At 31.7% G+C, this 26,851-nt stretch overlaps 1 protein-coding gene across 44 annotated transcripts in view; it reads right to left on the bottom strand.

Moving 5' to 3' along the window:
- Nucleotides 1-26,851, bottom strand: part of LOC106868113 (nucleolysin TIAR) — a 123,487-nt gene that overhangs the window by 30,408 nt on the left and 66,228 nt on the right. For 19 of the 44 annotated variants that reach the window (XM_089341571.1, XM_089341568.1, XM_089341558.1 and 16 more), the window contains 2 exons: nucleotides 24,560-24,617; nucleotides 23,114-23,134 (listed from right to left, as the gene is read on the bottom strand). In XM_089341571.1, the coding sequence (XP_089197697.1) occupies nucleotides 23,114-23,134; nucleotides 24,560-24,617 (79 nt within the window). Of the gene's footprint in view, nucleotides 1-23,113; nucleotides 23,135-24,559; nucleotides 24,618-26,492 lie in introns of all 44 variants that reach the window. The other 25 variants (XM_089341576.1, XM_089341584.1, XM_089341628.1 and 22 more) reach the window with 6 other exon arrangements.

The following is a 26,851-nucleotide window of genomic DNA, read 5'->3' as shown; positions in this document are numbered from 1 at the left end:
TACTTGACTACAATTTAATACAATAAATCGATTTTACAGCAATATAAAAACGTTTGTAAAACAATATGACAATGATTATATTTATGAAATATCCATTAAGTTATGCTTGTTTGTAATATATCATATTTATAACATATCATTGATTACAATATCAACAACTACCTTAACTTTTCGATACAGACCAACCTAATATTGTGCCTAATTCTACAATACAAACTTTCTCTTTTGAAGGATCTAAATTAAAACCTTTGTCAAAATTTCAAGCTAACTGATATTTCAACCACCAGCTTGATAATGACAAGAGTTATTTTACCGAATATATTATTTTCAAAATTAACTAAGTTGACGCATTTGAATAGAAAATATAACAAAAGAGTTAAAATTTAACTACGCAGAATCTATATGTAATGGATGGGTTAGGAAGGTGGTGTCAACATTTTAATTAATTTTTTTTTGTTTTGTTTTTACTGTCTTGCAACATCTCAATTTAGACAATATAAAACTGTCGTTCAAGTGTGTGTGTTTGTGCATGTATACACATACACACACATGCTTCAACACAGTTAATTATTTTTCAAACTTGTCTGCTATTATTAAAAATTGTTTTAAGTATTCAAACAAGAAAATAATTTCCAACCTATATTATTATGCATGCTTCTTTTGAGACGAAGATAATTTTATTGTTGTTTAGCACTTGTGAAGTTACTAATGGGAATAAGTCATTAGACTATAAAACATTAAAACTTCACATAACTACTAATTTACATTGGTAGAAATTATAAAATTATAGAACAACAGGAGTTAGCAGTTTCAACTAATATTTTTGATAATCACATCTATGGTGAAACATATCACACAAATCATCATTGATTCAAATCATTTCCATTCAATGGCCATTATTCTTTGTCCTCCAACATTTCATATATATGTTTTATAAATTCCCTTTCATATAAATAATGTCATATTCCATAACCAATAAAAACTTATAATTAATGGAAGTAATTACTCACCCCCACACACAATTAGAAATGACAGAATTATTCAAATTACCTATTATTAATTACCATAAATAGTTAAATACACAAAATGAGCATATAACTGCAGTACAAAGAAAAGATAGCAGTTAGAGGTTAAAAAATAATAATTGTGCTAATGCAACACTGTAGTTACAAAATAACAAACACATTCTAACGAGAAAATAAAGAGTAATTGAATTTGGTGATGTATTTTCAAGAAATACTGAGCATAAACCCTCAGATTAAAAACTAACACTGGACACATACTACTGATATGATAATATTAGGTAATATTGGATGAGAAATTCATCTACTCAGTATGAGATGCAACTTCTCATTCATTTGTTCCACATCTGCTTTTCTATGTTGGCATGAGTTAGATGAATATGTTATTGAAGCATTCATTTATAGCTGGATGCCCCCTCGTTTTTCAAGTAAAAGATCTTATTCCAGATGGACTTGAAGGCAAAAAGTGAGCAGGCAATTTATTGACAGAAGTTCTTGACATGCCAACGTTAGACTTTCACATAATCAAAATGTAAATACACATGCATTCAAAATATTTAAGAACTTTGTTGGATGATTTTAATAATTTTTAACAAAAATAGATGATCATAGATGATCAGTGATAAGAAGGTACTGTGTAGAGGAATTCATGGACAACTCCACAAGAGAAAATGTAAGTTGAAAATATAGCAACAATAGTTTAATTAGGACATTGACAGAGCACCCAATAAAACTGGTTAACAAGTGGTTTCTGTGTCTATGGTTTTGTTTTCAGTTTCTATTTCTTTTGGTAAAGGAAAAAATGTAAATTCCAAACTAATATCTTTACCAGTCAGTACATCACATGATATCAAAGGGCCCATTGAACAACTTTAAAAACAAGTGCATGAATGCATCACCATGTTTTCCTGACTACAGTGAATTATAAAATTTCTGGATATTGAAATTTGTGAATACAGGTTACAGGTTCCTAGACATTTCTGTGAGCCATCAAGCATTCTATTTTAAGAACCATTAACATCTACTTATTTACTTAAGTTCAGTCTTTATCCAGTCACTGCCAAATTTTCAAACATGCATATGAAGAGAGATAGAAAGGGAGTGAGAAAGTTAACAGAAAAAACAAACATCCCTTCCAATACATTGAGATGACACCATTTTATAAACTTGTATCCATTAAATAACAGAGGCCTTATATCCTGACAAACAGAAAAGGCTGTTACAATATACCAATATTTATATCATGAACTGAACTCCTCTCAAAGTGTAGCTCCAAATAGCTACGCGAAGGTTAGGTTTCAAAATATGGAAAAAAGATAAAAATTATGCACGTTTCTAAAATAACCTGAATTTGTAGAAAAATAACTTAAGTGATTTCTAACCTATCTAATTACGCCTAAATGTCAAACATAGCTGGCTTGCCAGATTCTTTTTTTTATAACCACTAACCAATATTTTAATGATATTACCCATCATAAAATGGCAAGTGACTGTTGGCATTAACCATTGGTGAAATAGCTTCATTACATTTTGCAAATCTTTCAATAGTTTCCTATACTTAGAAGGGAAAATTTTTATAAAAATACAGATAAATTGACAGATTTTAATTGAGATTTACTGAAGAGATACCGTTAAGTCGTAATTTGAAGCCACAAAATATTGCTGCAGACATACATGTTGAGATATGGAAAGCAAGGCTAATAATGAAAATCAGCATGTTCCAGCATTATACAAATCTATATTTTACATGCATTAAAATAAACAGTCGTTTTATAAACACAGTTCTTGCTAAATATACACACATCACTCAACATAATCCAACTATTTTGTTTTATATACATCACATATTTTTGCAATCTCATTTTCATATTCAATGCTACAAGAAAAAGTGAAGTGCTTTTATTGAGTTCAGATTAAGTAAATATATCTTAGGTTTAATACAAGCAAAACTCACATTTGAAATTGAGTAACTACCATAAGCATGGGGGTGAAAAAAAGTTTCAATATGTTAAAATGCATTGATTTTCATAATTTCTACTAGCCACTTACAAAGTGGAACACTCAAACTGACTAAAAGAATAGCTAAATTATTTATGATAGATTTTATTGTTTCTTCAATAAAAGAAAACGTGAGGGAGTTATCTTCACACCCTCTTAAAACTTTTTTGACAAACAAGCAATGGCTCTCAACAAGATGCCTGGAACCTCATCTGCAGGAGTAATAACCCATTACTGATTCTTTGAATGAAATGTTAACTTCTGCAAGGTTGTATAACCTACTCTTTAGTTATAATACAATATTAGAAATATAGAACCAAGGAAGACCTGTTCAGGCAAGTGAAATCGAAATCGAACCAAATTTGATGACTGGCACCCATGCCAAGCTTCTTTCATTGAACACTAAACTCAGCTTGCGAAGACCTGTTGGGGCAAGTGAGATCGAAACTGAACCAAAGTCTATGACTGGCACCTGTGCCAGTGGAGCGCTAGCAGCACCATCTGAGTGGGATCACTACCAGAGTAGCAGTCTCACTTACGTGCCAGTAGCACGTAAAAATCACTATTTAAGTGCAATCATTTCCAGCTTCGCCTTACTGACACTTGTGCCAGTGGCATGTGAACAAAACATTGGACTGATTCCTGTGCAGGTGGCACGTAAAAAAACACCATCTGAGCATGGCCGTTGCCAGTACCACCAGACTGACCCTCGTGCCGGTGGCACGTAAAAAGCACCCACTACACTCTCAGAGTGGTTGGCGTTAGGTAGGGCATCCAGCTGTAGAAACTCTGCCAGATCAGATTGGAGCCTGGTGTAGCCATCTGGTTCGCCAGTGCTCGGTCAAATCGCCCAACCCATGCTAGCATGGAAAGCGGACGTCAAATGATGATGATGGTGAAGAGATGGGTCAAACAAATTAGCCATATTAAGAAATAAAAATCATTTAACCTTGGCTTACCTTTAGCAAGCCAAACATTTTAATATATAACATTTTCAAAATTATAATAAAGAATTTTTGATTATTACTGAAGATATAAACCTAATATAAAATTGTACTTGATCTTAAACATGCTTATTTTTAATCATTAATAATGCTTAAATCAATCTGATTGCCATGTAATATTACTTTCCTATGGTAATAGAAATTCACAGCATACTTTTTGCAATTTGTCTAATTAATCAAGGTGAAAAAATTAGTATTAGTATGATTATATTTTCACTCAAAGTAATATTATGATTAAGCTCATTAACTCTTTCGTTTTCTGAAACTGCCTGACTGTATGCTTTCCGTTAAAATCAAAATACTGAAGAAAATGTGACCAGTTCAAGTAAATGAGTAAAGTTACATCATGTACATGTAAACACTTGTACAAGATGTAACGTTTGTTACAGCATGAATTGTGCATGTCCTGGTTCTGTTTTATTTTTCTTAGCTACCTTTTCTTCTAAATCCTTAGGTTCAGCATTTATACAAATCCTTTTTTAAAAAGTTACATGAAATTTCAGATTTAATAATAACACCTCTCTTTGGATCATTTTCAGATACAACAAAAATTTTTTTTTTTTTTAAACCCTACATGGTGGCCTTGATATGAACATTTCAATTTCTTGCAGTGAGACAACAGTGGCGAAAAGAATGCTCTCCAGAAAGAGTTGTGACAGAAATTTGTTTCTATTTCATGAATTTCAGAAGAAACTGGACCCAATCAGTCATTTCCAGGACTTTAAAACCATTAATTATTTACTTTTGTTTGTTTTAATGCAAATATAAAAGCAGACTAAATGGAAAAAGTGACCAAACTGGACAAAATTAGGGCAATTTTTGCCATAATGGACAGAGGTTGGATAAAATAAGCCAAAACTCATTTTATTATGCACAAATAAGTCTTATAATACCAATTTAAATATCTGATTATTTTAAGACTTAATTGAAACACAGAAATGTAATTATGAAGCAGTTAAAATGTTTCTACTTAAAGCACATGCACTCCAAGAGAATTCATAAAATAATGTCAACTTGGATTGCTGGTTGGTTATCAATTTATATTTTGTGATCTTCAACACTGTAGCCTGTACCTTTCAACATAACACGCTCTTACAACCAATGCTTTTAAATCTAAATATGTGATTTTGTGTAAAGAACTTTCTAGAAAACTCAGAAAGTGGACATCAAGTGTATAAAATTATTTACAAGAATGTGAAAATATTTGTACCCTAAGTGAATTTAAACATTTCATTACACATTATGCTCTGAACCTAAATTTAAAGAGAAGCAGTAAAATATCTGGAAGGGTTAATTGAACCTAAATTCTGAAGTCAGAATCAGCAATAATATACAGTCATCATGTATTATTAATATATGTTGCAATGACAAAAAGAAAATGAATGCTCCTAAGAACAATTTTTTATCCTTTCATTTACTAACTCCAACTAGTTCACCTCAAAGTTAACACACTTGGAAAAAGCATTAATACACATTAAGGCTTGAAACAAATTTAAATCTCTTCTCTTTACATCAATTAATTAAACAGCCATTTACTAATGAATACTTCCTAATACTTATAGTGCTGGTTGCTACAATAAACAATGCTGAAGAATTCCTATACTATAAGAATAAAAATTAATTTATTGCAGTCATGTTTTATATGCCTGGAGGTAGCAACATACAGTAGCATTTTTAAACAAGGTTTCTCAAAAGGAATTTACTATCTAAGCTCAGCTATGTGACATATTTTATTCAGTTTCAATATAAAACAAGCCAACAAGGAAACTTTTACTGGGCTTACGCAATATGTTGGAAATAGCAAAATCTCCCTACAATCACACATTATGGATATAAACTCAGAGGATAAAATATCTGCTCAACCTTAAACTGAATTGCAGCTGAACTGACCCATCATCAATATCATCATTTAATGTCCATCTTCCATGCATGCATGGGTAGGATGGTTGACAGGAGCCAGCCATGCAGAAAAACTACCCTAGGCTACTGTGTCTGGTCTCAAACACCAACCAATTTGCAGAGTACAAACGTATAAATAATTATTTAAAAAAATGGCACCAATATTTCGTTTCAAGTTGAAAAGTGATTGTGAAATTTGTTTTACTAAACGGTAAACAGCTTCACAAATAAAATTTTTTCATACATATTTTGATGAAAAGAGGAATGCTACAGTAATTTTTGTTCATTTTACATTCATTTTTACACAGGCTTTTTGTTTCATTTTGTTTTTCTATTTTGTAAATCCCATTTTTGCATGGATTGGATAAAAATGTTACTTCATAACCAGATATCCTCCTTGGTGCTAAATGTTCCATTTTTGCAAGTAAAGGATCTTTTATTCCATATGATTTTGAAGGTAGAAAGTGATCAGACAATTTGTTGGCGTGAGAGACTGAAAATACTACCACTGTACTTTCAGATAGAAGCAATTGCACATGCCTCTCTCTCCATTCTGCGTGTACACACGTCTTTTGTCCAAACCAAATCCATTCGCAAGACTGGTCAGCCCAGGGAAAGGTAGTTTGTACAATGGAGCTGAATCCAAAATCAAGTAGGTGTGAAGCAAACTTCTCTCAACCATCCGCCATGCCTTTGTAAACCAAAGACGAAACAGATTCCATGCCAATAGCAGTCAAGCACAAGCTGGTTAGTCCTAAGGAGCATGCAAAAGCTTTCCTGAAAGGGACCAGATCCTTCAAAAATAGACTGCTATACATTAATACTGTGCACTATTATGTAATGAAAATAAATCATTCTAAGAAGAATACAAACACGTGTGGCATATAGAATTTAACATTTGGCATCAATTTTCTCCACTCAAGGCACCACCCAAAGTGTACATCTTTTTAAGAGTAGGCCTCACAACATCAAGTGTTGCAATGCAATGAATAGATATTTACAACAGCTTGGAGAAAAGGAAGAATAATTAATATACTAGAATAAATTTAGCATTTGGCATTCCATGACTTCATTCAATCAGTTATCTGAGAAAATCTGATACATTACAAAGTCAGTGGTAGACAGAACTACTTGAAAAGTAAAACCCACAAGAAACCCCCTAACTCGTTACCAAATTTTTGTTGAACAACACTCTACACATGTTTCAATTCAATTGGAAAATAAGGAAGAATCACATAAAATGTCATTATTAAGCTGAGGTTTGAAATATAACATGAAATTTTGATCATTTGGTGGTCTCAGGCAGATTTAATATCATGAGGGTTTTGAAGCCAATGCTTCTCAATGTGACCTACGTAAAAATAATTCTAGTGCTCCTTTTCAAACACATTGTTTCATTGAATTCATCACAAAATTAAGATAGTGCATGTCATCTGTAAAATGTAGTAGTTTCTCCAACTCTTTACAAGATCTTCTCCCTACTCCCTGGAAATCATGTAAGAGTTCCAAGTCAAAAGGAAAAAGTTTGAAAACCACTACCCTAAGCTACTGTCAAAAGAAGAGCTGATTGGCAAAGATTATTGTCTTGCCTTGGACATAAAGTCATAACCAGAAATAGTTTGCTGACAAGTGATGATGCAAACTGTCGATGTGATATTCACCAAAGAAATTCCATATGAAATAAAGATTAGTTGTGACTCAGGTACGATTTACGTATGTTGAATGCTTACTATTGATATATACAGTTAATATATATCTTACAAGACACTGACATACTGGCTCATTGATTCATATGTGATAGTTGTTTCAAATTTAATGATTAAGGAGGCTGCAAATATTTTAATTCAACTTTTTATTTTTTAGGTCTTCAAAGACATTTATATAGCCAATTTATTTTAAAGTCCTCAACAGAGATGATAAACAAAAACAAAAACTAAGCATTTTAAGTAGAAATATTGCCAAAACATTTAAACACGCAAGATGATTTTTCTTTTATGTTTCTGATATTTGTGACTAAAACTTTCCCTGTTCCACTGTTTAAATTAATGTTTTAATTCTCTTTATCACAACTATATATCAAATAAATTCAAAATTTTAAGCATGAAGTTTTTACATAAAATCATATTTATTAGATTCAGGTAATATTTTTTACATCATTTAACAGTGTTTACTTCAGTTTTATTTGCATTGCTGTAACATTTTCTATAATAAATATGAAGTAACAGACTGAAAATAAATTTATTAAATATTTGATTTAACCACATCGATGATTCTCTAAAGAGATAGTGTTGCAAAGATCAGAGAGCAAAAAAAAGTTTCGCAACTAAACGATACCCCAATCCAAACTTATTGAGATTGCTTCAGAACTGTGAATATTGAAAATTGTTAACCCAAAGGTAATAACTCACAGCTAGCATTTGTAGGTATGTAAATGTAGAAAGAGAAATAAGAATAACAAATCAGTTGCCTTGTAGGGCAACTGTACAAATAATTATCTAGAAAATTTATCAAATGCCTGATATAGAATTACTACCTAAATGCAATGGGATCAAACCCAAGGCTATAGCAAACTTGCTAACATCTAATAAAATATCAATTCATGCATGGGATGAAGATATTTAGTTAATCTCAGCTGAAGCAGTATCCTTATTTGTGTAATTAAAAATTTTCTGAGCTCTAAAGATAGCTTTGCCACTAAACTGTACATATATAAATCACTTTTAAATTCAGGCAATCATCAAAAGCTTGCAATTATAACTAAACTTAAATGCAATGCCCTAAATATACTGAGATTTAGGGTACCTGATACAGTAACCATCATTCAATAAATATTGGAAAGTGTTTTATACTATTTTATAATATTTTCCTAACATATAACAAATATACACCTACTGAACATTGAAATTATAAATGATTACATATCTTTGGTACTTCTTTTTCTTTCATCTATTTCCCTCCACTGGAGAATTATCTCTGCAATACTAAAATTTGCAGGCAACCATTAAATTCTTTGACAACCCAACCCAACTCTAAACCATTGTTAAAAAAAGGAAACATCTAAGACATACCCAAATTGTGACACTTGCATACCTTTAACCACTAAAGCAAATACAATTTAGGAGGGAAAGCTTTGTGTAATACAGGATAAAAATCTGCTGGCTTTGAAAGATTTAAAGAAGAAATAACATCTTTCATAAATAATTCGACAGAAAGTAATATGATTTTCTTAGCAATTCTCCCCATTGTAATAATAATAATAAAAAAAAGCCAGTTGAGATTAAGTGACAACTAGACCATGAATAATTTCTTCATATCCTTTAATATTCTATTAATAACCCCAACAAGATATCTTTTTCTCTTCTATTATAATCACATTGCTAAACATTCTCTACAGGGAGTAGGTTTGTCATAAGTGTTTTATGATCCCTATAGTATTAATCCCAGACTGGAGCTTTGACAATGCCTTCATATATGTCACACTTCAAAACACAAACTTAAAAACTGAATTGGTGTTTTAATTAAAATGAAATTCTAACAAATTTCTCCCAATACTTTATACTGACAACAAGTTCAATGCACGCCCTAAAGTACATTTTTAGCCTTGCTATTTAGACAGGAAATTAATGTAATGTACAACTAAAATAGCATAACATTTAAGAAGACAGTAATAAGATGTTCATGTATACAATTTATACACATCAACCCTTAATAATCTAAACCAGTCATATCCGGCCCAGACATTCTGTTTTATGTTCAAACTGGCCTGATCTGGCCTATCATACCTAAACAATAATACTATCGAAATTCCAAAGCTATGAGACACTGTATGATTAATTCTAAACAATGAATACATAAGCATTGCATTTGGCAGAGGATCCTGAAAGCAAAAGGGTTAACACAAAATTGGACTTGCACATCATTTTAGGATACTAAACTGGATTGTTTCAAGTAAATAAAATCACCTATTTATAAAAATAGGTCTTAGCAAAAGACAAGCTTAGACTCTTACATATGCATGAAAAGTTAATGCAGTAGATTTAGGCATTCAGATGATCATATTTGTCTCTAGATTAGGAACGCACAGCACCTTCATGCTCAAGTTATTGACAATAATTGAGCAAAACAGAACCCTAAAAGGGATTTAATACACAATATAGGCTCTAGTATCGCTATGTGGTTAAGCTTGCTTCTCAACCATGTGATTTCAGATTCATTTCCACTGCCCAGATACTTAGGCAGCTATCCTCTACTATAAGCCTAGACTGGATTTCACAGATTGAAACTAAAAGAAGCCTGTCGTGTGTGTCATTCTTTTGGCAGCAAGTGATGTTTGTAAACAAACATCACCATCATCTTACGCAATGTTGTTCATCTTGTGCGAAATGCATGTAAAGGGCATCTGGCTACAGAAAATTTACCTCATACAAAAGTGGGTGCTAACACAACAATGATGACACTATCAGGAATGTGGTATATGTAAATCCAATGTTCATATGAGGAAGAAAATAGAATTTGAAGTAGAAAAAAGAAAACTTTCAGGCTTCTTCAAAATGAAAGGTATGTATAATACAGATTTCTTATATTGATAAAACACTTAAACTATCATCAATTCTAACGTTAGAAGTATATAGTTTTAATTCTTTGGAGCATTAAAATATCTAAGCAAAATATTTCTATTCTATAAATGAAAAACTGTATTTTTATATGATCATTTCAAATTAATAAAAAGATATTTAACCCTTTTGCATCAATCTGCTTGAGGTTCCATATAACATACTCAGTTTACACAGCAAATTAATAATTTGCTTTGTAAAATCCCTCTAAATATCTAAGTTTGCATCATTAGCAATATTGTCATATCCAAATGAATGAACCAATCAATTGCATCAATAACAACATTTCCCAGTTCCAAGCCAATACATTTGTTTAAGGTGTATTAAACTGATTAAAACTAGCAGCATCTTATTATAATCCATAAATCATAGTCTGTAAAGATCAAAATAATTCCACTGTCAGTTCAAGATTTACACTTTATTTCAGGATTTTAAACCGAAGATCATTTTCTGACATTCAAAATGTTGTTCAGATGATGCAAAACATGATAAATACATGTGAAGGTTATAAATTGTTTTTACAGTACAGATAAAATCTGAGAAATGCATTGATGTGAGGTCATGCAAATGCTTCACAGTCTCAACAGACAACACAATGCATTACCCTTCAGCGACGAGGAGCTGAAAGAGTCTCCAGTACATGGAATACATTCTTGTAGATGGCAATATCTACCCACCCTGCCAATAAAACAAGGAGGGGGTCAAGGACACAGAACACAATGTTTGCAATGTGAAAGGTTTACATGAAGATCTATCGAAAGTAGCCAGTACATTATCAGCGTGTGACCTTCCACTCTTTAGATAACGAATTTGAACAAGACTATTCATAACAATTTTACAATTCAACTTCTTTGAATCCTAATCCAGTGGCATCCAAGCTTCTTATATTTTAATTGCTGTATGTATGTGCCTATGAGATGTTATACACTCATTCTTTTGTTTACATACCTACACTCGTTTACAAATTCAGTTCCAAATAGTTACCATTCCTTAATATTGGAAAATTACATGAATTTTATTTATTTATTTTAAGTATATTGTATTGTGTGGGTGAAAAATTTATCCTTCAATGAGATAGAAAAGACATGCTGCAAGCTTTCAAGCGAAAGAGAAGCTTGTACGATGAAATAGGTCATGGATTGTAGAAATGGGTGACTTCTCAAAATGGATGCAGTTAAGTAACAAACTCTCACAAAAAGACTTAGAAAGTGCCCTTCTAAAAATACTGTTCCAAAGAAGGTAGAGTTTTGGAGGACTTGCATGTCTTCATGTCGAATTATTTAGTATGATAGCTTTGGTGGGATTCAACCTCATGCTGTAATGAGGATCGACACAAATTTTACCCTTTTGCTACTAAGCATCCACAGTCGTGATAACGAAATTTAATTTAGTGTATTTTCTATCTTCTTGACTTTCTTGTTTGCAATGTTATTATTACCATTTCCAAAACAAATTGACAGAATTGAATGCCAGACAAAATACTTTGCAATATTTAGTTACATCTCTTTACATTATGAGTTCAAATCACATTGGTATTGATAAGGACTTTGCTTTTCATTTAATAAAATCAAGTACCAGTCAAATAATGATTCTGATCACAATGACTATACCAATAATTTCACACTTTGTGGCCTCGTGTCTACATTAGAAATCAATAGTAATTTGCAAGATTAAAAAATTGAGCAAATCTTTCTCTTAAAGTTATGTTAATAATGATAGCAATTTTTAATAAAAACAAAAAGTGGTATTCGATAATGTAATTAAAACTGGCTTATGTGTATTATATGAAAGAAAAGAAAATATAAAAAAACTAGCAAGTACTTAAATCTAATTAAAATTTCTTAAGCTTGAATGATGTTATCAGAGTGTCTAAACAAAATTACAAAGCCAAGATAATATTAAGTTGAAAATGGAATAAATATAAACCTACAGTACAAATGCTAAGCTTTCAAAGACAAAGAGAATTTTGGTTCATAAGGCAGGCAGCAAATGCCATAAATGAAGCAACATTTAGCAAAAGTATGAGTAACAGTTTGAGTGACAAAGTTACTCCATGGAAAAGAATTTTATAACTTGAGCCTTTCTTTAAAATTAAACTCTCCAGTGACAAATCATTAATTCACTAGTCAAGTTTGTAACTCATGGGCAGAGTTCTTATGAAATAGTAGGAAAAAATTGTCGATATCTCCTGGCCTCATTATGCTTTAGTTACAACCATCGATAATGCATCTGCAAAGATCTTCATGACAAGTTCTATGTAAAAAGTAGGTCAGAGAGTGCTAATGCATGAACATTATACAACAGGAAAAATGAAAATAAATAATATTTCTAATGACATGAAATACGAATCGGAATGATTGGATAAGATGCAAATGGATTAACTAAGTGACTCACTGAAACCAATCTGGTAAAGAGTGAGAATGAGGGGGGGGGGGGGGGGGGGGGGGCTGATTCTAAAGGCGATTTAAGTAAATGCGTAATGATAGAAATATTGTAAATAAAATAATCAGAGTAAATGCAAGGAAATATATCTAAAGTGTGACACTCATTTTAACTGTAAATTAAAAGAAATGCATCCTTCAAATCTCAATGAATTAACTCTGTAATATATATATATATATATATATATATATATATATATATATATATATATATAGTATGCTATCATAGAAAACGGGATTTGTCTAGTAAACAGGTACCCAAAAACTATTCTTATATAAGATACCAGGTGAAAAACAGTCTATGCCACTTACTGTAATAAACTTTGAGATCAAGCCTATTTTAATAACTGGTTGATAACATTAAGCAATTTAAGAGATTCAAGACCCACTAATTTTGATAACAGTCATGATTTATAAATTAAGATACACATCAAAACAGAATTAATTAATCCAAGTATATGTATATCGAACTGTTACAGTTTAATGAAATTGTTATAAACCGTTTTAATAAATAAGATCAAATAACGTAAATTAACTTTCCGATATATCACTTTACAGGTGGAAACAAAAACTTCCTACATTATTTACATATGATGGATATTTGTCCTCATCTTGTTTGTTGTCAACACAACGTTTTGGCTGATATACCCTCCAGCCATCATCAGGTGTGTTGGGGAACTTTTGAACCTGGGTTCTCATTCCTAAGGTATTTTCCGATATTATTATTATTCAAGTCACTGCCTGGAATCGAACTCGGAATCTTGGGGTCAGCAGCCTGCTGGCATATGGCGTAGTGGTTAAGCGCATGGGCTACTGACCCCAAGATTCTGAGTTCGATTCCAGATAGTGACCTGCATAATAACAACAACATCGAAAAATATCTTAAGAATTGAGAACCCAGGTTTGAAATTTCTCTAAGACACCTGATGAAGGCTGGAGGGAATATCAGCTGAAACATTGTGTTAACAACAAACAAGATGAGGACAAATATCCATCAAATGTTAATTTCTGATCTCTTAAATATAGAACTGTAAAAATTTTCTAATATACATGCAGAAATGAATATACATATGGATATAAATATACATATGGATATAAATATACATATATATATATATAAATGTAGATCTAACATTCGCTATACCATGATGTCCCATGGTCAGAGAGGTTTCCCATTTACGAATGTCATGTGACATCTCGGCAAAAGTGTGCACAAGCCTACTTTCAGTTTTTGCTAACCAAATCCACTCAGGTTTTGGTCAACCAGGAGCAATAGAAGACACTTGCCCAAGGTGTCCTGCAGTAGGACTGAATGTGAGACCACATAGTTTAGAAGCAAGATTCTAAACCACACAGTCACGACATATTTATGAACAAACTTTGTGTGTGTATGTGCATATATATATATATATATATATTTGCATATCTATAAATACAAATACATATGTATATAAATACACACACACACACTTTACATGTGAATTAGGGCAGATTTCAGCCACTACGAATAACACAAAGCTTAAATTGTATCCAAAACAATTGTTCAAATCCAATTAGTTGAATCAGAATGGTGTTTTCAATTAGCACAGCAGAAGATATCCACTGTATGGTAGTTCTCAGAATAAAGAGCCATTTCAAGAGAGAAAATGAGTCTGATAAAAAGCACAAGCTAGTGGTTATGTAGTTCGCTTCAGAAGCAAGTGGTTTTATGTCCAATCCAAATGTAATGCATCTCTGAGGAAGTGTCTTCTCCAATAGCTAGCAACTGACCTAATAACTCGGGAATAAATATGATCAAGAGATCATGTGTAGAATCCCATGTGTACATCTGTGTATATCTTATGTTTGGTAAATGTAGACTGACAAAGGAGAAGAGCAGCAACAAGAAAATGTACAATGAACCATTGGAAACCTGCAACTGATGACATTATTATTCATAAATATCCATAAATATGTCCTGAAAAAAAAAAAACTATTGTTATGAGATACTGTGGTATGGACCGAGGATAGTTCTTCTAATAATACTTCTTAGTATTGGAATAGTAAAGAAAAGGATTTTTAGGCTAAGCAGAGAAATGTTCTGAAATGAAGTATTTTTCACCTCTTAATGAAATCGCTTGTCTTAGTTTTAACACTGATAAGAAGGACGTTTTCAGAGAACACGACTCAGAAAATTACATCCTCATTGGAGCTTAAAGTGAAGTTCCCATGCAGGCATTAGCAAAAACATTTTAAGCAACATTTTGAAGTTTTAACAATGGCATCATCACACACACACAAAACAAACAAACAAAACATGAACACTATTTAAATTAAAATATAAGTGGTGAATATGGCAGATAATTAATAAAGTGGGTAATTAAGATTACTGTCAGTACCAGCAGAAACAACATTTCATGAGGAAAATTTGAATATAAACCAACAGAAATTAAATTCGGGTTTTGGCTCAATTTGGTACTACAAACTTTGTTACAAGGTTTTCCAATGTCAATTGTGAAGTGTTTTTCTTCAAGACCATAAAACTTGTGTAAATTAATTTTTCTTGGGTATATAATTTTTTTTTTTTTTTTGCTCTATTTAGTACTGAAAACTAGAAACTGCAACTTAAAAAGAACTTAAAAGTTCAATAAAGCTATGCATAAAACATTTTACAGAGGAATTTTTGTATGGAAACTATTTTTAGTTAGATATAAGTGCTTCTTATTACATATGCAAAGTTGAAAAGCATTTGAAATCATGTAAACATTTCTTTCACATCCAAATATTTCCAATACCATAATTTCAAAGGAATTAAAAATTTTTTGAGGGGCAATTGTATAACTTGACGTTAGGAAGGGCATCCAACCATAGAAAACCATGCCAAATCAGACTGGAGTTTGGTAAGCCATCCAGCTTACCAGCTCTGGTCAAAACATCCAACCTATACCAGCATGGACAACGGACATTAGATGATGATAAAGTCCTAATCCGAGCTGTTGAACCAGAATCATGAATGATTATTGAAGTGGGAATCAGCAAAAATGTGTTCATTCCAACTGAATGTTAAAATGAAATATGCGTTATATATAATCAGATTCCAGATATTAATTCAACTGTTTCAGAGACAATCAAGTATTTAGGTTTCTACGAAGACAAACAATTACGTTTGTAACGTATGGTAAATGTAATTGTTTTTAAGGAAAATGTTACAAAATTTAGGACTTTACTCTTACCTAACCTTTATTCTAAATTCTTCGTAGGAAGAAACTTACGATATCATCTTTTTCTTTTATTGTAATCTGTCATGAGAAAAAATAGTTATGTATCTAATTGAGTCGGTTTTCTTCTGAACCAATCATTTGTTAAGTTGCTTTAGGCGCTCAATTTATTTCATTTACAACTTATGTACTTCAGACCTTTTAACTGACAAAAGAGGTTCATTTTATACTATATTCTTTCTACAGCCTTTTCATAAAAATAGTTCAATATTTGGGCACCAGGCCAACAGTTCTAAGAGATGGGTCAAGTCAATACCTTCTACTGCAGGGTACTTTTTTTATTGTTAAGATTATCTCTAGATATTCTACAGAAATTATAGCCTTAACAAGTGGTGTAAAGCACACTGCTAACACAGAACACGGTATTGGCTTATAAAAATGTTTAATATACTTTATAGTACATCATGGTTGCATAACGAAATGCTGCATCCCTATAAGTCATTAATATTTATTTTATCAACCCCAGAAAAATGAAAAGCAAAGTTGACCTCAGAATATAAAGAGTTCAAATCATGCTGAGGTCATCTTTGGCTTTCATCCTTCCAGAAAACAAAGTGACATAGCTATTGATTCTGCTATAAATTAACATCAATATATTATTGGTCTAAATTACAAATAGCAGAGTATGTAACATCATAAACTTATGATTTTGAGCCTGGGTCTCATTGCAAATAAGAATTTTACAAGACTAGCCAATTTTATTACTTAGGTGTTTAATTGGTTAATTGGTACAATTTGTTTTGACAAACCTATAAAAGTAATGCATATGTAATTTACACATGGAGAAAGAGAATAAAGAGAGAGTACAAGTGATTTTTAGCTTCACTATTTCATATTATATTCCTTTTATCAACGAAGCTTTAGCTCTTAAAATAGTAAGGGCTGTAACATCTTTGATCTAACAACTAATGCAACACTTTCATGTGGAAAAATTACTCTGTATATGAATGCTACAATTTTAACGCATGATATGACACTAAAGTTGCACCCAAGAGCTTACAACTTCTAGCCAAGCAGTAATTCACAAATTCTAGGATTAATCACTGATAGTTGCTCGGCTTTGATGTAACATCACACCTAACTTGAAAAAGATTCACTATATATAATTCCAATATGAGCAGTTGGTTAAGTGAAACGCATTTACTGAAAAGGAGGTGAATTTATGATAAATACATCACTTAAATTGAGAACGAGATTATAAAATTTAAAATGGTCTTCTGAAGTTACTTTTAGTAATAACCTAGTTTAATAAGATTAGGATTCATGACAGCAAATGTAAACAATTTAATTATATGCAGAGACCATTTTCTTTATTATCGACATACAAAAGAAAAAGCGTCAATGTGAATAGAGAAAATTGTTTCTTTTTTTACTGTTTATAGTTCTACTGAAGCTTTTCGTTATAGTCGACAGCTGTATATATATATATATATGAGAAAAACCTTTGATGTTAGTTTCAAAGTGTGTTACTGATAAATGGGCGGAGTTGTACCTCAATGTTACTTTTGTAGTAAGGTCTTACTTGATATTGTTATGAAACTAACTGATAATATACATGACACCTTCATTAATTTGCAAATAACATACATAAAACTCAAGTCCGTTTGCACCCAAATAACTAAGCAAGTCACAGGAACAACTATCCAAGTTCATAACTTGTAACATGTTTCGATCATTATATCTACTTATGCTAATAATAAATAATTTTTAAATTTTAAGGAAATTTACATCAAAGTTAATGTATTACGCAAAAGGAAAAAAAATGGTCAAAAATTAAACTATGTTGATTAAAAACAAACAAAACTGAAAATTCATACAAACCGAAATGGAAGATGAAGATTATTTATTTGCTTAATAAAATTGATAGCGCATTCAAAAACAAACAACCTTTTATTCTCATCTTCAAACACATAAGCAAGATATTTAAGAATTTTAAGACATATTTCTAATTTTCTAGTGTTAAGTTAAAAAGACTAATAGTATGAACAACTATTTTAAGTTAATTCCAATAAAATATTGTTCCTATGAAATCTACCTTGAGGACTTTTAATTCTTTGCACAGCATTACGTAATCTTAATAGACAGACATGATCCACTCACATTAACAGCATTACATACAAGAGCGTTTTCAAAAACGAAAGTAACTAAAGGTGTAATTTTATTGTAAATTGAAATAATTTATAGGAGGGTGGAAAGAAGAGATGGGGATTAAGAATCAGAGACAAATTATAATTTGATCCACAGAACCTAATTTGTGCATCGTTTTAACCTACACTACTTTATGTCGTGTCTGATCTAGATTTCTAACAATATAAACCATGAATTTCAATATATTCTACCCAAAACACACCATAAAGCCTTTCAGGTATCCACAGCAGAAAAGTAAAAGCCAAGATACTTGAATAAATATTTTAGCTCAGTTTCTCTTATTTTAATACGCAGTTGAAATTCTTTCTCCATTCGGTACTGGTTTGTGATGAAAGCAGAAGTAATTGCTTCTAACGTAGCTGCGAAGGATTGAACTTGAGAGAGGGAGTGACTAGTCAATTATACCAGCCCCAGTACTTGTATTTCATTGACCAGGAAGGACAAAAGGCAAAACTGACTTCAGCTGAAGTTGAACTCCCACATGTACGTACTGTAACAATTCGATAATTCCACAATTAGTATTGATAATAATCATGATGATGGTCATAACGATATTTCTAATTCTGGAACAAGGCCAGCAATTCACAGAGAGTACTAAGTCATTACATTGATCAAAGTGCTCCGCCGGTACTTATTTAACTGATACGATAAAAAGGTGAAGTCAACCACAGCAGAATTTAGACTCGGAATGTAAAGAGCCAGAAATCTTGCTAAGCATTTGGTCAGATGTGCTAATGATTCTGCCAGCTTGCTGTGCTGGTTCCCAACATTTATAATGATGAGAGTAACAAGAGGGCATCCGTGCAACCCAATAAATACAAGTTATTTCTGCTTAAAAGCAAGTGTTCATGAATTTTGTCATTGATATGTTTATATATACACACACACACACACTTCAGTATAATTCCTATCTAACAAATTCCACTTGTGCATCACTGACCAATCCAGTACTAATGGATTGTCCCCAACATGTAGCAAAGGAAACTTACAGTTATGCTTGAACAATTAATATTCCTCAAGATTTGTACAATTTTGAATTTATAACTTGGCCTCAACATTCGCTGGAGTCATTTGATGTGAAACATTGAAAACATGAATAAAACTGAAGCAGATCACCCAAGGCAGCCCAGAACTGCATCTGACCATAACAACAATTATTATTATTATTATTATTAATAATAATAATATAATTAAAAATTAAATTTATGTAGCAGTAGTAATAATTCCAGTGTCTTTCCTGGCTCATCGCAACTCAAGACACCAGCTTTGATGGGCAAAAGACTGTAGCTGGAACACTTCTGCAAGTGAAGGCTAATTTAGTTCTTATTGCCGCACTCAGATGAAGCATTCAGGTTAAGGAGCAATACGCTTGTGACCCTGAATGGGTTTCCAACAATGCAGTAGCTTTAGGTACCATCGAGAAGACCGAGCTTCTGACACTTAAGTAGTTTTTGTAGATTCTGCTTAGAGCAAGGCATCTGATATTATTAAACCTACACTATCGCAGAACTCAATTCTCATGTTAAACGTAGGATCATAATTATAATAGTCTGAAATCAACAAATTCCAAAGTTAAAAACATAAAAATAATGACAGCTGCTTTAGCTTACACCTTCAATAGAGATTCATTAGCCCTGACAGATCAGAGTGACAATCAAAAGCAATCATTTTGCGAACATCCGTTCCACACACCCAAGAACAGCGCATCCCACAACTGCGTCAGCAAATAGGTCCTTTGCTGATGTCGTTTAGAACTAGATCAGCCTACCCTAATCAAATAAATGAAAGAGTGAGAGTTGGCTGCTACTATTCTTCGCTGGCTGAGCAACCATGTTGAGCATCATTCATTATTACTATTATTTAGTTTCAGGTCAACATATACATATATCATATGGAGAAAACCATTGAAAATGCATATAAACTATAAATGTACCTGCAGTTCATATTACCTCTGGTTTATCGACAAGTAGGTATAGGCAGTTAATTTCCTGCCATCAATTTAGTGTAATCTAATCCCTAAACCTGCCCAGATGAAACAGATCTATGATCAAAGTGTTCCAGTTAAGACTAATCCATCTTGTTTTCAAATTATGTGTCCAGAATTACCTTGTCCAAGGTGTCCTTGCTATGAGAAATATATTTGGAAAGTGCTACTCCATACACACAAAATACATCGAAACCTAAACATTCTCATCATGAAGCAATTTACCACGAATACAGATATGTAAGAAGAAACTAGAAACTGTAAATAAAGTGTGTTAATTAAAAATATTTAAATTTAAACAATTGAATCTATCCTTTCGAAATTGAGCCAGGGATAGGCATGGCAGTGTGATCAAGGAGAACACTCCACAGCCACACAGATTCAAATTCAATCTGACTTTGAGCAATTGTCTTCTACGACACACTTCAGAGTGCCTTGTCAAGTGAAACTAGATAGAAACAGAACAGAAAACCATTGTGTGCATCTAAGTGTGTGTGTGTGAACATGAGTATGTTTTCATGTGTGTCTTTCGCATAAAGTATTTAACTCAAAAGCAACTAAGGGTTGGCATCAGTAAGAGTATACAACTATAGAAATACATCATCAAGGAGTCTCATCTAACTGATGATAGCATGATAAAAGTAGATTTAAAACAATGAGCATTCAATCCAGACCAGCTTTCAAACCTTTGAACTAGAATTTTTTGGAGAGTTTACCCTCTTGATTGATATTCTGTTCATTAAGAAAAATTGCAGCATTTTAAAATCTGAATTGCATCTAGTATCACTAAGTTATTTCTAAAGCCACATTTTCAAAAAATGTGAGATTTAATGAGCCCCCCCAGTTATATAATCATCTGATTAAACAGCCTTTCTTCGAATACAGAAAAAAAAACTGGAAGATAAATTTTGACAGTAAAACTAGATTTAATCTGCCAATATGAAAAACAAATTGTGAAACTTACAACCTTAGTAATACCAGCTATGCTTAAACACTCAAATTTTCTAAGCTAGATTATTCAAGATGGAACAGAGATTTTGTGAAAATTTGCTCAGTCAAGTAACTTTGGAGAATTTTATACATTACAACACCAAGATGAAGACAAAAAAAAAAAGGAAATGGAAAAGGCTTTGAGCTGCAGTTAGAAACACCAATACAAAAGCCATGTAGATAGAAATGTCATGCCTCAGTCACTAGTTTAACTACAGTATTATATTCAGTATAAGTTGATAGTATTTATAATATCTTTCCTAGAATTTCAACTACTTGGTAAATGATATTCCATTCAGGGTCCAGACGATTTATGACCAACAATACATTAATTTATTAATTTTGGCTTACCATTATTTCACATATATTGTTTTAAAGCTTCACACCATACCATTTATTAAACTCAATGGTAAAACTATTCAACCATCCAAAACTATACTGACTACAAGTGAGAAAAACCTTTTGAAAGTTACAGAACCTGAACATGCTTTCTTTCTATATATATATATATTATAATACTGAGCTACATTAAACAAAACTACAAACCAAATTTAGCTGAGACACTAAACTTAAATATTTTAAATACAAACTACAACCAACGATGATGCATGCTAAATTTTATTAACATTTGGATATAATTTCAAGGATGAAACCTATAAATTACAAAGGTGGCATTTAAGCACATAGGGAGAGCAACAACTAATCCCCAACAAAAAAAAAAAAAGTGTTAACTAGCAAATCGAACTTGCAACACAAGGTTAACAAACACAGCCATTTAGTTTTAACGGTAAAATTACGTGTTTATTGTGACAATTATTATGTAATTATTAATAAATAAAACACAAAACAATGTTAACCTACCTACATTCCAAATGTTTGTATGCAAATACATACACATACAAAAAAGACTATTAGGTTAGTGCAAGGTGATGTAACGAGGCTATGAGATGGTTCTACATATTTCTAGTAATATGGAAGGTAACATCTACACACAAGTGAAAAACAAATAGAAGGACAATTAGACTACATTATCGGATTACTGATAAAACAGGTAACAGGTGTAAAAAAAGAAAAGGAAAAGGTAAGATTACTAACACCTACCAACATAGCGTTGAAAATAATCTTGACCAAAAACTGCTTAGCATCTTGTAAACCAGTGCACTCAAAAGTTACAATGCATTAAATAGCAGTCAAGATTTCTTCTCAAAGCTTAACATTTTTTTTCCCTCTATTTAAGGCAAATGAAATATTTTGGTGGTTGACAAGTAGAATGCAAAATTAAGAAAAAGATTCTGATCATACTTTGTATCAAAACAAACCACAACTGGAAAGTGGGGAGGGAGTCGAAAAATAAGCACACAGTCTTTTTCCAGACAGCTGCGAAGAGTAGTTTCTTCATCTTTGCCTATTTCTTCCTCATTTCCAATCAATTTACTTCAAAACAAATGTGACTGCTTCTCTCGAAAAACAAAAACCAGCTGGTTGTTTTTTTTGTTCTTTTTTTCTTTTGCGTTTTCTTATTCTTTTTTTTTTTTCCAGCTACAAACCTAAATTTGGCAGTGAAGAAAAACAGTAGTTTCCTTGTCAAGACAGTTGCATTAGAGGAAGAGTGCAGCCACAACAACTCAATAGCCACCTGAAATCTCTGAATCAGAATATGGAGAGAAGGAACAGTACATATATTCTATATAAATATGCAAGCTGGTGTCAGCTTGTTAATGACAAACTATCTTTCTGAATAGATAAATTTTACTTACTGCCCAGCCCTAATTTTGACCCTGCAAGTGGAAAGAGAAATTTTACTTTTTTCAAAAACAAGATGACAATTGTTCTGACATCACTAAGGACAGTTACCAGCATATCTACCACTTGCTAGCAGTTTACTGTCCTCAGAAAATTTCAGCAACAGCCAGCTATAAACGCTCTAACAGAAACGTACCCCATCTACATGTGTGTGAGTGTATTATTTTTCTCAGATACGATTCAATATATATATTTTTTTTAAATGGGAGAGCTGGAAGCATCCATCAAGATTTCAAAAGGAAATCAAAGACCAAATACCCAAAAAAAAAAAAAAAAAAAAAAAAAAAAAAAACCTGTGTCGATGATTTAAAAAAAAAAAAAAAAATGTCCAGCAAACACAACAAACTATTGTTCACAAGAATTTATATAGCTATAAGAAAGTTAAGGAGGGGGGAAAAAAAAAAAAAAAAATCAGTTCCAATTTTAGCTGAAGATATATTTCGAGAGGGAATCATTCTATAAATAACTTACTCATGTATTGATCACTAAAGTACTACAAATATTCCTTGTAAACACACACATTCAAGACTACATCTCCAGGTCTTTTTATGACATGCATTTTGTACTTGTTATCTCTGGTCACGGGATGCAGATTTCTTGGTGGTATAAATTACTTGAGAGACTGACCAAGAGTTCTAAATACACAAATTAAGATCAAATTTCAGAAATTTGAAACAAAAAGTGTGTTTGTATGCAAGCAGACATGCAAAAGTAAAACGATGCCTGTTGCAAACAAGGTATAAAGAATGCAAAATTTAATACACCTACAGATGTCTAATACATAGTTTTAGAGGAATATAAAAATCTCCAAATACCTATAAGCACACTATAGAAAGTTTTTAAAAGGAGGGGTAAAAACTAAAAGCCAAATATAATACACGATACCACACAAATTATATATAGTATCGAAATACTTTGATAAATGACCCACTTTATATATATATATCAAGTGAAAGACAGAGAAGCGATCTGATGTCAAAACTAATAATGCCAATGACAAAAATGGTTATTATACAGATATGAATTTTTATTTTAAGCCCCAAAAAATGTAAACTGCTACATAAATTACAAGTCTTTCTCCATTTTGCTTTACAAATGGATGAAGAAAAATACAGTTTGGAAAATATCAAATAGACAGGGTGGCAATTACCACGCATTTGATCACTAATTCAATTTATCACTAATGATAGCAACAGCAAACAACCCCTAGGATAGAAAATACCAGCTAAAGAAAGTAGCCTACAACTTCAAACAAAACAAGCAAAATGTGGTACAAATGAACAATATATTGTAATAGTTCCAGAGGTACTACAATCTATGATTCTTATTCCCTATTTCAAATAAAATTTAAACCAGGTCTTCAAAATCTGAATACCTGCTAATATATGTCTAATACTTACTGCTTGTGTCTTGTTTTGGCTGATTACTAGGAGACGTAGCCCAGTTCACCTTCATCTCCTGTAAAGAAAAAGAAGAAAGAAATAGTATTTTCCCAAAATACAAACAAATTTTTAAAAGGTACATTAACTAATTTTAAATAAATTAACTTAATTTTCAAGAGAATTCTCATCATTACACCAGAATAATATTTGTTCAATTCAAAGAAATCAAAGGAATTATTTCTATAGCAATACTCCCCTCACCCCAGCAAATTAACCGAATTGTTAAGGCACAACTCAAAACTTTTATTTTGAATGGGAATATACATGGAATTTTCAACTTTTCAAATTGTTTAATGGAGTTCTTGTTAAAGAGAAACATGCGATGGAGTATGAATGACACAATAACAAAGATAAAAGAGAGAAATTAGAAGGGGAAAATGTGGAATGAATGTCCACAGACAAGTAAAATAGTGAAACAAGATGTTATGTAAATATAAGATTTATAATTTTAAAAAAAAGTGATTCTATATCAAGAAATCATTTCTTAAAAGTAACTAAACCTTATAATAATACATTATTCTACACTAATGCAGCACAAGAGAGAGAGAAAAAACTGCTATAAATATTTAGATCAGTAACTAAAAATAGAATTCCGAATTATATACATTACGCACTCGCTGTATTCATCAAGAGAAAATTACTCTTCAGTGATTAAAAGAAAATGAATTGTAACAGGGAAGACTGCTTATTAAGGCATTCAGTAAAGCTAAGACATTTCATAAAACTTCCCTTAAGCATACAAAAAAAGGGGGCCAAAAAGAAATCTAATTTAAAAAAACAGCTAATGAAAAATCTAAATATACACAGCATGAATATATATACCAGGATTTGAATCAACTTCATTTAAAAGTGAAAGAACTTTCCTTTCAAACCTTTAAATTAGAAGCTCAAGGATGATAACATTTTTTCTAAAAAAAAGTCAAAAGTAGACATGTAAGCTTGTTGCTATTATGTTGCCACTAAAGAGTCTCACAAACAATATTAAGACAACAAATTAGAGAAAATACAAAAGCTTGTTCTATTTTAAATGTATTTGGGAGATTTGAAAGAATTGGAAAGGAAGCTGAAAAGATTGCTGCAGGAGAGGCTTGTAAGTTCCAATAAAACTGCTAGGAGAAAAAGGAAGCAGAAAGACACACCCACCATTACTACAGACACTGGGATACTGACACAAGATATTTAAGAATACCATAATTGTAGCATTGATTTTGTAAAACCTATGTAAAAAAAAATATATAAATACATATACTAACTAGTTGATATAAAAACAATGTGAAAATTCTGTTAATCATCTTGACTAATTCTTCTCATTAAAGACCAAAATAATTACTTTATTAATATAAGTTAGTTCAAAACACAAGGGCAGTTAAAATATCACACACACAAAGCCTATGACAAACTATATAAAAGAAAATCATAAAAGATCTATAACTCTTTTCAGCTACTTTTCCTCTATTCAGCAAAATTTGATGTACTTTAATCCAAATACATTGCTAACTAACAATTGCAGCTCAAGGAAAAGGATGTACTTTTTAATAAAATAAGCAACTAATAGATAGTCTAAAAACATTTTTATGTTTTAAGAGTTGCTTTAAGAATAAACTGCAAATAAAGTAAGAAAATTTTCATACAGGAAGCGTACAACACAATTACGTGCAATAATTCATCACACCAAAGTGGTGATTTAACAAAATAGAATAACTTTCATATCATGAAAAATAAGCAATAACTGAGCATAACTATAACGAATAATATCTGCGTGTGTGTGTGTGTGTGTGTGTGTGTCTGTGTGTCTAGCAAAATGAATGTGCTTCAAAAGACTAAAAGAAATAACTGGAGATGAATTTTAAAAAATATATTTTAAAAAAAAAATATATTCTACATTACATACAGGCTGAGATGGAATTATGATGAACGGAGCAAGCAACATTTCCATTAATCCTGAAGATGAGGTAGACAGGGTTTGAACACTAACACAACTGTGAGATTCCGATGAATAGCAACACACTGAGATAAGTGGACAAAAACCATAGCAGTAGTAGTAACAGCAATGGTGGTGGTGGTGGTGGTGGTAGTAGTAGTAGTCATGGTAGTAGTAAGAGAGGCAAAGGCAATGGTGGCTAACGCAGCAGTCAATACAAGGGGGAGCTACTTCTAACAAATCATGAATATTATCATTAGTATTAAGTGATGTATGCGAAAGCAAGCATAAATTGAAATATTTTTAAGACTTAAAATACACAAGAAAAA

This window comes from Octopus bimaculoides, chromosome 2, assembly GCF_046866305.1.
Source record: "Octopus bimaculoides isolate indiv1 chromosome 2, ASM4686630v1, whole genome shotgun sequence".
Lineage (NCBI taxonomy): Eukaryota > Metazoa > Mollusca > Cephalopoda > Octopoda > Octopodidae > Octopus > Octopus bimaculoides.
The sequence above is the reverse complement of the archived record's forward strand: the minus strand, read 5'-3'. Positions and strand labels throughout refer to the sequence as shown.